Raw genomic sequence first — 10093 nt, 5'->3', positions numbered from 1 at the left:
TAACGATCAAGAGAAAGAAAGAGAGAAAGAGAAAGAGAAAGAGAAGGTCAGTACCATTCTCCGTGAAGAAGAATACATAAAATTACCTAGCAACGGAGCTACACCAAATTGCGAAATATTCAAGACCTCTATGGCGTTCACATCCATTATTACTGTTATTCTCTATAAAGAACCCAGCCTTCTTTTGTACAACTGGAACGTGAAATCATTAAAAAGCAATGTTATTATAGAATAAAAGGAAAACATTTTTACGTGCTCTATGTTTAATGTTAAAAATAAGTATAGCTGAATTCCTGCAAGAAAATTTTCTATCTCGATATATTGGTATTTACTATTTTATTTATTTGATAAAATTGCAATATAAATTTTTCATATGTTATTTTTATTGATTAGTTTCTGCGCAGACACCATCGGTAGAGTCAATGATCTTCGTAGTATTACGCTATTCATTTAAAAATGTCTGATTGTACTATATATCATTGACTAACTTATGAGTAAGATATAAGTTGTATGTTACCAACGCTTGTACAGTTGTACTATATAATTCTATCGTAACTCCATCTAGTGAGTGACGTCAGAAATATCTTATGTCAGCGCAGAAGTATACAAAAACAAATTGAATAGAGAATATGATATTAAAGTGAAACTTGAATTTTGCAACATTATTTCAACATTATTGCTTCGTACGATAAAATCTTTTTATAATTTTCGGATGATACGTCTAAGTAAAAAAATAGATGAACCTAGAAGGATCATAAATGAGGTTATCGAATTTACAGTTATTTTGACACAATATGCTAACAAAATATTTACATAGAAGAAAACAATATTAAAAAACATAGATGCTCCTTATGATTAAACGTATAATTTTCAACTTGAAAGATGAGTTATTGTGACAGACGTAAGTGTAACAAAGTTTAATTATATGTTCCAAAAATGTTCGAGAATATTTTTTATTCGATTATTATACTCAAGTTATAACAGATATACTTTTTCCTATTTTTTAATAAACATTAAACTTTTAGAGGGATTAACAGAGGAATGTCCCTTGACACAGGACAAAACCAACAAGTATAAGTTAAGCCATTTTTTTGGAAATGGTATGAAATTGATTGTATGTTGCTTCGCTATTTTATCCTTTGCTATAACGACTATACTGATCTTACAATTGGTTTATGCTAGTAAATCACTGCAGGTATATATTTCGATTTTAGTATTTTTTTTTTATATGGATGTTTCACATTCAAAACTAAAAATATTAATTTTATTCATTAGGCTAATAATGGTATTCATGGTGCTGTTGCCACAGATTATACTAATTGTTCACAGATAGGTACTAAAATATTAAGAAAGGGAGGTAATGCAATAGATGCAGCTATAGCAGCTACTATATGTATGACAGTAGTAGCTCCTCATAAAACAGGTCTTGGTGGGTAAGTAATCAAAGAAATAGATATTGTTAAATATGTATAATATTTATACTGTTTCAGAGGTGGTTGTATAATGATGTATAGCCATAAAGATAAATCGGAACCATTAGTCATCGATTTTGCAAACAATACTGTTGGAGGTCGATATAGATTCATCAAAAATATATTTAAAAATCTTTGATTATTTAACTGATTTCAATCATTCTTATTACTATAAAATGCAGGTATTTTTGGCACAATAGGAATGCGTTTACCTGCTGTTTTGAAAGGTCTAGAATGCGCGCACATTTTAAAAGGAGTTTTACCATGGAATGAAATTATAGAACCAGCTGCAAAATTAGCTAGAACAGGATTTGTTGTATCAAAAGAATTAGAATATGAACTATCCAATAACAGTGACTATGGAATGCTTTATGGTCATATAAATGCTGGTGATACCTTAATATTAAATGACCTTGCAGATACATTAGATGCAGTTGCAAAGAATGGCACAAGTGGTAAACAGTTTGAAAATTCATTATTATATAAACTTATGAAAAGAATATATACTAGATATATAATATAATTTCCTTCTCAGTATTATATAATGGGACATTATCATTAAAACTTTTACGTGATGAAGTTAAAAAAGAAGAATTATTAATAGAATTGGCAAATTACAAACCTGAGTTGAGTACAGCAAAAAAAGTTTCATTTTATAAACATTCATTATACTATCCCTCAGATGCAGTGGATTTTGAAGCTTCAATAAATGCACTAGAAAATCTCAAAATATCTTTTGAAATTGCATCTATGACTGAAACTATGGCTCTTGTTGCTCAAACATTATTGCATTGTAGTTTAAGATCTCTAGACATGATAAAAAACGGTTAGTAATAAACTTATAATGAGAGCTATAAATTTCCTAATATATACATTTTTTTTTTAGATGAACAAGAAAGATATACTGGTGTCATGGTAATGGATGGACAAGATACTTATGTCAGTGTTTTGACGTTAGTATTTATATACGCTCTTATACGTAATACAAAAAATCCATCAATACTTAATAATAATTAACTTTTAATTAAATTATGTAGTGGATTAAGTGCACCATTAGGATTGGCTCACATGAGTGGTACTGGCTTTTTACTAGATAAGACTGGTAATGATAATGATTTATCAACCCTACTTCCAATTATCTTCCATAATGAAGAAAAACCATGTGAATTACGTGGAGTACTTGGGACTGATGATACAATTTTAAGTTGTCAACTTTTGTACCATTTGATAGTACGTGGTCTAAATGTTTCTTCTGCCATTGAACATCCAAGGTACATTCATTTAAACATTTAAATAATTGTCAATTGTATTATATTATAATTATAAATATTATATTTTTTTAGATACTATCTTTTATCTGATGGTGTTAGTATAGAAAATGATCAATCACATATATTAAAAACTATATTGCAAAATAAATCGAATATTTCAATGCCTATATCAAATATTGATGCCTGTTCAATATTAAAAAGTGTAAATGCTATTATGAAATACGAAGATTTGATAACAAGTCATTCTGATAGTCGTGGAGGTGGCCTTGCATCTAGATTTTAAAAATTTTTACTTTTTATATAATTTTTATACAATGATAGAAAGTATACACAAATATTTATATATGCTGCATTATTTTATTATATGTATATTGATAATATGATGACAATATAATGACAAATTTTTTGTTATGTATAGTTTAATTGTTAAATAAATGATATTAAATTATAATAAACTAGGAATTCTCTCTCTTTCCCTCCCACCCTCTCTCTCTTTCTCTCTCTCTATCTCTCTCTCGTTCTCTCTCTCTCTCTCTCTCTCTCTCTCTCTCTCTCTCTCTCTCTCTCTCTCTCTCTCTCTCTCACTCACTCACTCTTTCTCACTCTCTTTCTTTCTTTCTTTCTTTCTCTCGCATATCATACTATATAATCCGTAATATTATACTTTTTGTTGCAATTTTAATTTTTTGTATTCTGTACTTGAATTAAATTGCCTAAATCTTGCATAAGCTGCACTACTAATTAAAACAATAATATTACTGATCCACCACAAAAATGACCTTTGTTCATCAAACCAATATGTTGCTAAAACAGTTTGTACACAAGCTTTTGCAGTACCACTGACATTATGTGTTAAGGGAGATGTTACTTTTATCTGAAGAGCTGTAGCGTAACCAATTACAAAACCACAAATACCACCTATAATCATTGCAATCCAAAAAAAAGATTCTCCAAATTTGTCATAATTGTAAACTACCAAATGTTCGCCGTTAAATAACATTAAGGGTATAAATAGGAAAATACTGTATAAATTATTGTAATAAGAAAGTAACCAAATATTTTGATTTACTACAAAAAGAATCTGTTTAGTATGAATTGAGTATAAAGAGAGAGTTAATGATCCAATTACACCTAATATTGTTCCAAAAACAGACAAAGAACCTGCAATATTTTCTTGATCCACACCAAGCCAAAATCCAAGAATAATTATACCACAGCACATAATGCATTTCATTGAAGTTTTTTCTCCTGTAAATATAAAACAAAGTTTGTTTAATATTTCTTTAATATTTATAGACATAATTCTTACCAAGAATTGTATAAGTGAAAATAACATTAAACACAGTAGTTAATGATCTGCCCAAGTAATAAAATGCAATTCCAATGTATTTCAAAGATAAATTGTTTGAAATTATCATTCCACTAAAGAGTATAGATAATGGTAATATCTATAAAGTCAAATAATATCTATAAAATTCTTAGAATACCAATTAAAAGAATATATTGTAAAAGAGTACCTTTTTTATTGTTTCTTTTTTAAATGGATTATCATTAGGAAATTTAATATATTGTGGAAAACATATAGATAAACTACTAAGAATTATGCATATAACAACGCTCACAATACATTGACACCACGTTACAAATAACGGTGCCTCCAAATTTAAAATTTCACTAGATAAAAGTATCTTATTTACAAATACTGTCAAAATTGATATAATCCTAAAAATGATTAAATATTTTATTATTATTTTGATAAAATAACTTCATTTATATATAAACATTACTTACCAATAAAATGCAACGACTGATCCTATATAAACATACTTTGACAAATTTTCTATGTCCATTTTTACAGAAAATGTATTATACTTCATATATGTTTCTAATTTAATAATTAGAATTAACGTATTATACTTTTTATATAATTCTAATTATTATAAACTTGCAATCTAAGAATTGTCCATTTTAAATTAATTTATTAATTCATAGTAACAGAGAGGATAAAATGATAAATAAACTACAAATATCTATATGATTAAAAAATATATTATAATCGATTACAAGAAAACATAACAGAATTACCTTATTAGTAGGTTATATATTTACTTCCGATAGAAAAATATCAGTAAATAGTAACACTTCTTATCTGTTATACTATAATACAGGTAAACGATTTACTTAAATCATGATCATCCTATTATCAATCATTCTACTATAATAAAATACATACATAAAAATATATTCGAAAGTACATATGGAATGAATATTTAATTTATACATATGTATAATTTTAAAAAAACACCTATATATTAACAAACAGGTACATTTCAGTAATTTATCATTGTTATAGATTTCTAATAAAAAGTAACAACTTAAATTCGATAATTTCTGCAACCAATCAAAGTAGCTCTTTAAAGACACAATTTAAAGGCGGTTTTCAACTATATTAAATGATACACATGAAAGGGAACATCTAATTCTTTATCATTTCCAATATATTGTTTATGGGAGTCGTTACGTCATATTTAGTTATTTAATATTCTTTATTCGATCTTAGATGGGATGTCTCGTTAATCGAAATTATTTTCAGTCACACATTGGGAAACGTAAGCTCAATTACTATTATTGTTATATAAATCCCATAAAATTAATTTTACTTAAATAAATTTTCGTATATTAATAAAAGACAATATTTATTTATTATATTTTATCATGTAATATTATTTGTGTTAATAATATTTGCCTTCAGTAGTCCCAGGTTTTTGAATATGTGCAATATCATTCGCAATTATAACCTATTTCTCACATAATTTTCCTAATAGAATGTATTAAACATTCTTTGCCTTTAACTCCTACGTTTTATCACAGTATGTAATACAATTGTTATTTTGTATCTTCAAATGATAAGAACTAAAATGCTTTTGCGTAAAAATTTTGGACTTCGAACGCAAAGAATTGTTATGAAAACTTTTTCATGACGATACGAGTATCTTTTCTCGAAGTTTCCAACAGTAACGAATACACCAATTGTCCTATACATATATACATTGTATATACACATTTCTACATGTATGTGTGTGTGTGCATATATATATATAATTCGATGCACGTGGTATATTATGTGTAATCTGACGTCTTTGGATTCTGTCGTGGTAACAAGACAGAGTTACTAATTCCGTTGACACGAAGACTTCGTGGTTGGTGCGTTCAACTTGCTGACGTCTTTTTAGAATTCCTTTTTGATATTATAATACTCAAATGTAATAAACTGGAAAAATATTTGTCACGCAACAGGTACAAAACAGATTAATTTTAAAAATATTTAGCAACTATTAAGATGTGTAATATATATATTTATTGAGTCGGAAAATTGTTTGCCCTATATTTTATGTAATCTACATAGGTTTGATTTATTGATATCTACAAGCATATTTAAGCAAGTTCTTGCTCAATAAAACGAAATGCTATTACGTGTTATCTAATACATGGCATATATTTATATTCGATGAAAAAGTGTCGTAGTAGATAAGTTGGTAAATAACAAGGTTAACGGATATGTCGATTAATTTTTTCAAAATGTATTATTACTATACCGTGTTATGTAAGAAGTCGTGACTTTTAAAAACTATAAAAGTAGCAATTAATTGATATGTTTTTAACATTTCCAGAATACTACAATATCCAATAATATCCTTCAATCACAATCCTGTCAGCTGTGATGAGAATATAGCTGCATTGTTGTCATCTTCTTAATGTTATACTTTTTATATATTACGTTCGCGCGCTGTTAATAATATCAAACGTCCAAATTTTCGTATATTATAATAAAAATATTAAATTCATTATATTTGGAAATCAGTTATAATAAAATTTTTTTGTATTAATATAAAAATATAGAAATGATAGTTTTATGAAAAACAAATTGAATAAATAGACTTATATTATTTTATAGGTTAAAAATTGGCCATAATATTTCCAAAATATGTCGCAATACGAGAATGATATTATCGAAGACAAAGATGATAATCCTAATACATCAGGAGATTTAGGACTTCGTCATAGAATTCCTTGGAGCGATCGTGTATTGCTAAATAGTGAAATTCCAGGTTTGCATGAAGTTAAAGAATTATTAGAAGACGATGATGCCAGCTGTTTGGCAGAAGAGGAAGATGGAGTTGGATGCCCTCTTCCATCTACTCCTGAAGATGATCATCTTTTGGATTGTGAGGTACTATGCTAACAATAAATATTTATATATGTTACATCTATTACAATAATCATCGTATATTCCAGATGACAGAAGTGTTAAAAGCAGGAGTATTAAGTGATGAAATAGATCTTGGTGCCTTGGCTCATAATGCTGCTGAACAAGCTGAAGAATTTGTTCGTAAGGTAAGATATCCAAATCTGAAATAAATTTCTATTTGTATAAACTTTTATACACGTACACATACACGCACGCGTATGTAGGTACATAGAACTATATAAATTTATTTGTTATAAATTAGTTTATAAGTACATTATAAGCATATTATAGGTCTGGGAAGCATCCTGGAAACAATGTCATTTTAGAAATTTACCTCGGTGGTTACAAGATAATGATTTCTTACATGCTGGTCATAGACCACCATTACCATCATTTTATGCTTGCTTCAGAAGTATTTTCCGTATTCATACAGAAACTGGTAACATCTGGACACATTTACTTGGTGAGTTAAAGTTGTCATGTATTTGTATCGAAAAATAATTTAATAAGAAATAAATATTTTTATTATACATATTCATAATATTTTGATTTTTGTAGGCTGTGTGGCATTTATTGGCATAGCTATCTTTTTCCTAACACAACCTCCTATAGAAATTCAATTGGAGGAAAAACTAGTATTCGGTACCTTCTTTGCAGGTGCTATAATTTGCTTAGGAATGTCATTTGCCTTTCACACAGTTCACTGCCACAGCGAATGTGTAGGAAAATTATTTTCTAAATTAGATTACTGTGGGATAGCTATGCTCATCATGGGCAGTTTTGTACCATGGCTTTATTATGGTTTTTACTGTGACTATCAACCTAAACTTATTTATTTATCTGTTGTGGTTGTACTTGGTATAACAAGTATCGTAGTATCATTGTGGGAAAGATTTGGTGAACCCAATTATAGGCCTCTTAGAGCCGGTATTTTTATGGGTTTTGGCCTTAGTGGGGTAAGTTTTACCTCTTTCTGCTCACCCCCCTCTCTCTCTCTATTCATGTGTACGTATGTATGCGTATGAGTGTATATAATGTTATCATATAAAATAAGAAAAAAAAGAGAATATAAAACTCTTAACAAATTAAGTTATTGTAAATGTTTTGTAAATTAAAAAATTTGTTAGGTAATACCTGCAGTCCATTATGCTATAACAGAAGGCTGGTTCAAAGCAATTAGTCAAGCATCCCTTGGTTGGTTGATACTAATGGGATGCCTATATATATTGGGTGCACTATTTTATGCATTAAGAGTACCTGAGCGATTTTTTCCAGGAAAATTTGATATTTGGGTAAATATCAAAATATTTGTTATATTATTAATTTTATTCTGTGATCACGTGATATCCATTTTTTTTTTTTTTTTAATATATTGGATTAAAGTTGTTTATTTCGAAACTTGATCTATAGTGAACTCGAAAAGTATATTTTGCTTTTTAGTTTCAGAGTCATCAAATCTTCCATGTACTAGTAATCGCTGCTGCTTTTGTTCATTATCATGGTATAACAGAAATGGCAATGCATAGAATGACAATAGGCGATTGTGCGAATCCAGCTCAGGTGATAGCATTTTAAACATGTAACAATATACTACGAGTATATTATCAATATTTTGTCAAATGTCTTCTCTCTGCATAACTGTAATAAGACTAAAAGGATTCCTAAAACTATCACATGTAAATTGATGTTATCAAGGACTTGACCACAAAAATTTCTTTACAATTACAAATTAATAATTGTAATGTTAATAACTTACAAGTAACATTACATTTTTAAATGCAAGTAAATCATGTATTCGAACACTTTAATTTGCATCAGATTTATATGCTTTTTATAATTGGCTAATTATATAAAATTCAGAATTTAATATATTTTTACACTCAATCTAAAAAGAAAATAGTTCATTAAAAACGCAAAATAAATTTAACAGTGGATTATATATAACAGTTCTCTATGGGAAAAATGCCATTTTTATATTAACCTTTAGCAAGAGTCTTGGTGATCTGAGTAAATTCTACTTTCTATGACAAATTCTCGACATATATTTGAATCATTTTTTCACATAGATATCTGTATAATAAAAATAAAAATAAAAATAGTTAGCAATTATGATTATAAATTAAACAGTATTGTATTAAAAAGAAATGTTTATAGCAATTACACCGTGCCTCCTGCTAAAGGTCAATTTTTATACAATCTCATCTAAATCCATGCATAATAAAGTTCTGTGGTCTGCCTTAGATTCAATCTTGAACTGTTGAAGATAAATACTTGTGATCTTTACTTATTAGATTAATTAGATTTTAATACTAAGATATATGTACAGTGAAAAAGTGCTACAGTACAGAAAGTGGCTGTCAAGCAACAGTAATTAAATTCAATGTGTGATTGTTTAGTTCAAATCGTTAATCATAACAATAATATAATAATAATAATAATGAAAATAAGATTAATATTAATAAATATTATGATGATAATAATTAAACTCTTGTTCAACTTACTTTTATACTTTACACAGCCACTTGAGAAAATCAAAACTAATGTAAAGTATAAAAGAAAGTATATAAAAAATGCAACGAACAAAAGTTTATGTGTCTGAGATCTAGGAACCAACCATAAATACAAATGACTTTATAGTATAAGCACTCTAAAAATCGTAATATATTTTGATCACGTTCGTTGTTGAAACAATGTAAACTTATTTATTCTTATGATTATTGCGAATGTAGTGCAATATTTCAATTTTTTTCATTTCTTTTTTTCTCAATGTTTTGGCACTTAAAAAGCTTTTTTCCAACTATAGTCTATATCGGAATTCTATATTTTTGTAGCTGTCAAGTGTTGGATAGGTAAATTATGATTGATATATTCCCTATTTATTGAATAATTAATTCTGAAATCTAGATATGCATAGATTGACAGATTCGTATTAATTATTATTATATAGTTACAATTAATAATTAATAACACAAATTTAAATAGTGCTTTACAATGTACTTATAATTTATATTATATTTCTATTTATCCTCTAAAAAATGTATCACTTGGTTTATTACCAAGTTTCTTTCTTTAATTCATTGGAACAGCATAGCTATATAATT

General features: G+C 27.6%; 3 protein-coding genes across 7 annotated transcripts; 2 read left to right on the top strand and 1 right to left on the bottom strand.

Moving 5' to 3' along the window:
• Nucleotides 1–594: 594 nt before the first annotated feature.
• Nucleotides 595–3143, top strand: LOC122627621 (glutathione hydrolase 3-like). Of its 3 annotated transcripts, none has more exons than XM_043808888.1 (9): nucleotides 596–901; nucleotides 1026–1195; nucleotides 1276–1433; nucleotides 1491–1570; nucleotides 1655–1927; nucleotides 2155–2298; nucleotides 2359–2425; nucleotides 2510–2743; nucleotides 2816–3143. In XM_043808888.1, the coding sequence occupies exons 1-9, from the start codon at nucleotides 883–885 to the stop codon at nucleotides 3024–3026; spliced, it is 1356 nt and encodes a 451-aa protein (XP_043664823.1). In that variant the 5' UTR covers nucleotides 596–882; the 3' UTR covers nucleotides 3027–3143. The 3 variants fall into 3 exon arrangements, with proteins under 3 accessions (XP_043664824.1, XP_043664823.1, XP_043664822.1); XM_043808887.1 differs by having other exon boundaries at nucleotides 2008–2298; XM_043808889.1 differs by lacking the exon at nucleotides 2155–2298 and having other exon boundaries at nucleotides 595–901.
• Nucleotides 3144–3362: 219 nt separating this feature from the next.
• On the bottom strand, nucleotides 3363–5214 carry LOC122628111 (GDP-fucose transporter 1). Its single transcript, XM_043809991.1, has 5 exons — nucleotides 4829–5214; nucleotides 4535–4695; nucleotides 4261–4465; nucleotides 4053–4191; nucleotides 3363–3991 (listed from the first exon to the last, which is right to left on the bottom strand). The coding sequence occupies exons 2-5, from the start codon at nucleotides 4618–4620 to the stop codon at nucleotides 3402–3404; spliced, it is 1020 nt and encodes a 339-aa protein (XP_043665926.1). The 5' UTR covers nucleotides 4621–4695; nucleotides 4829–5214; the 3' UTR covers nucleotides 3363–3401.
• An 11-nt stretch (nucleotides 5215–5225) lies between these two features.
• On the top strand, nucleotides 5226–10071 carry LOC122628109 (adiponectin receptor protein). 3 transcript variants are annotated; one of them, XM_043809987.1, is made up of 7 exons: nucleotides 5226–5352; nucleotides 6699–6974; nucleotides 7040–7138; nucleotides 7284–7455; nucleotides 7551–7948; nucleotides 8120–8284; nucleotides 8433–10071. In XM_043809987.1, exons 2-7 carry the CDS (start codon nucleotides 6729–6731, stop codon nucleotides 8565–8567), a joined length of 1215 nt encoding a protein of 404 aa, XP_043665922.1. In that variant the 5' UTR covers nucleotides 5226–5352; nucleotides 6699–6728; the 3' UTR covers nucleotides 8568–10071. The 3 variants fall into 3 exon arrangements, with proteins under 3 accessions (XP_043665922.1, XP_043665921.1, XP_043665923.1); XM_043809986.1 differs by lacking the exon at nucleotides 5226–5352 and adding an exon at nucleotides 5897–6040; XM_043809988.1 differs by lacking the exon at nucleotides 5226–5352 and adding an exon at nucleotides 6415–6500.
• Nucleotides 10072–10093: the final 22 nt, after the last annotated feature.

Source organism: Vespula pensylvanica, chromosome 3 (assembly GCF_014466175.1).
Source record: "Vespula pensylvanica isolate Volc-1 chromosome 3, ASM1446617v1, whole genome shotgun sequence".
NCBI lineage: Eukaryota > Metazoa > Arthropoda > Insecta > Hymenoptera > Vespidae > Vespula > Vespula pensylvanica.
Note: the sequence above shows the minus strand (reverse complement) of the source record. Positions and strands in the feature narration are given on the sequence as shown.

What these genes read in the sequence shown, in the direction of transcription:
- LOC122628111 (XM_043809991.1), bottom strand. Translation starts at nt 4,620, where the DNA reads ATGAAGTATAATACATTTTCTGTAAAAATGGACATAGAAAATTTGTCA. An exon ending in AAAAAGAAACAATAAAAAAG is followed by an intron (nt 4,192 to 4,260) that starts GTACTCTTTTAC and finishes TTGACTTTATAG; the next exon opens with ATATTACCATTATCTATACT. An exon ending in TTTCACTTATACAATTCTTG is followed by an intron (nt 3,992 to 4,052) that starts GTAAGAATTATG and finishes TTATATTTACAG; the next exon opens with GAGAAAAAACTTCAATGAAA.
- LOC122628109 (XM_043809987.1), top strand. Translation starts at nt 6,729, where the DNA reads ATGTCGCAATACGAGAATGATATTATCGAAGACAAAGATGATAATCCT. An exon ending in TGGGTTTTGGCCTTAGTGGG is followed by an intron (nt 7,949 to 8,119) that starts GTAAGTTTTACC and finishes AAAATTTGTTAG; the next exon opens with GTAATACCTGCAGTCCATTA. An exon ending in CAGGAAAATTTGATATTTGG is followed by an intron (nt 8,285 to 8,432) that starts GTAAATATCAAA and finishes TTTGCTTTTTAG; the next exon opens with TTTCAGAGTCATCAAATCTT.
- LOC122627621 (XM_043808887.1), top strand. An exon ending in ATGCTAGTAAATCACTGCAG is followed by an intron (nt 1,196 to 1,275) that starts GTATATATTTCG and finishes TTTATTCATTAG; the next exon opens with GCTAATAATGGTATTCATGG. An exon ending in CATAAAACAGGTCTTGGTGG is followed by an intron (nt 1,434 to 1,490) that starts GTAAGTAATCAA and finishes ATACTGTTTCAG; the next exon opens with AGGTGGTTGTATAATGATGT.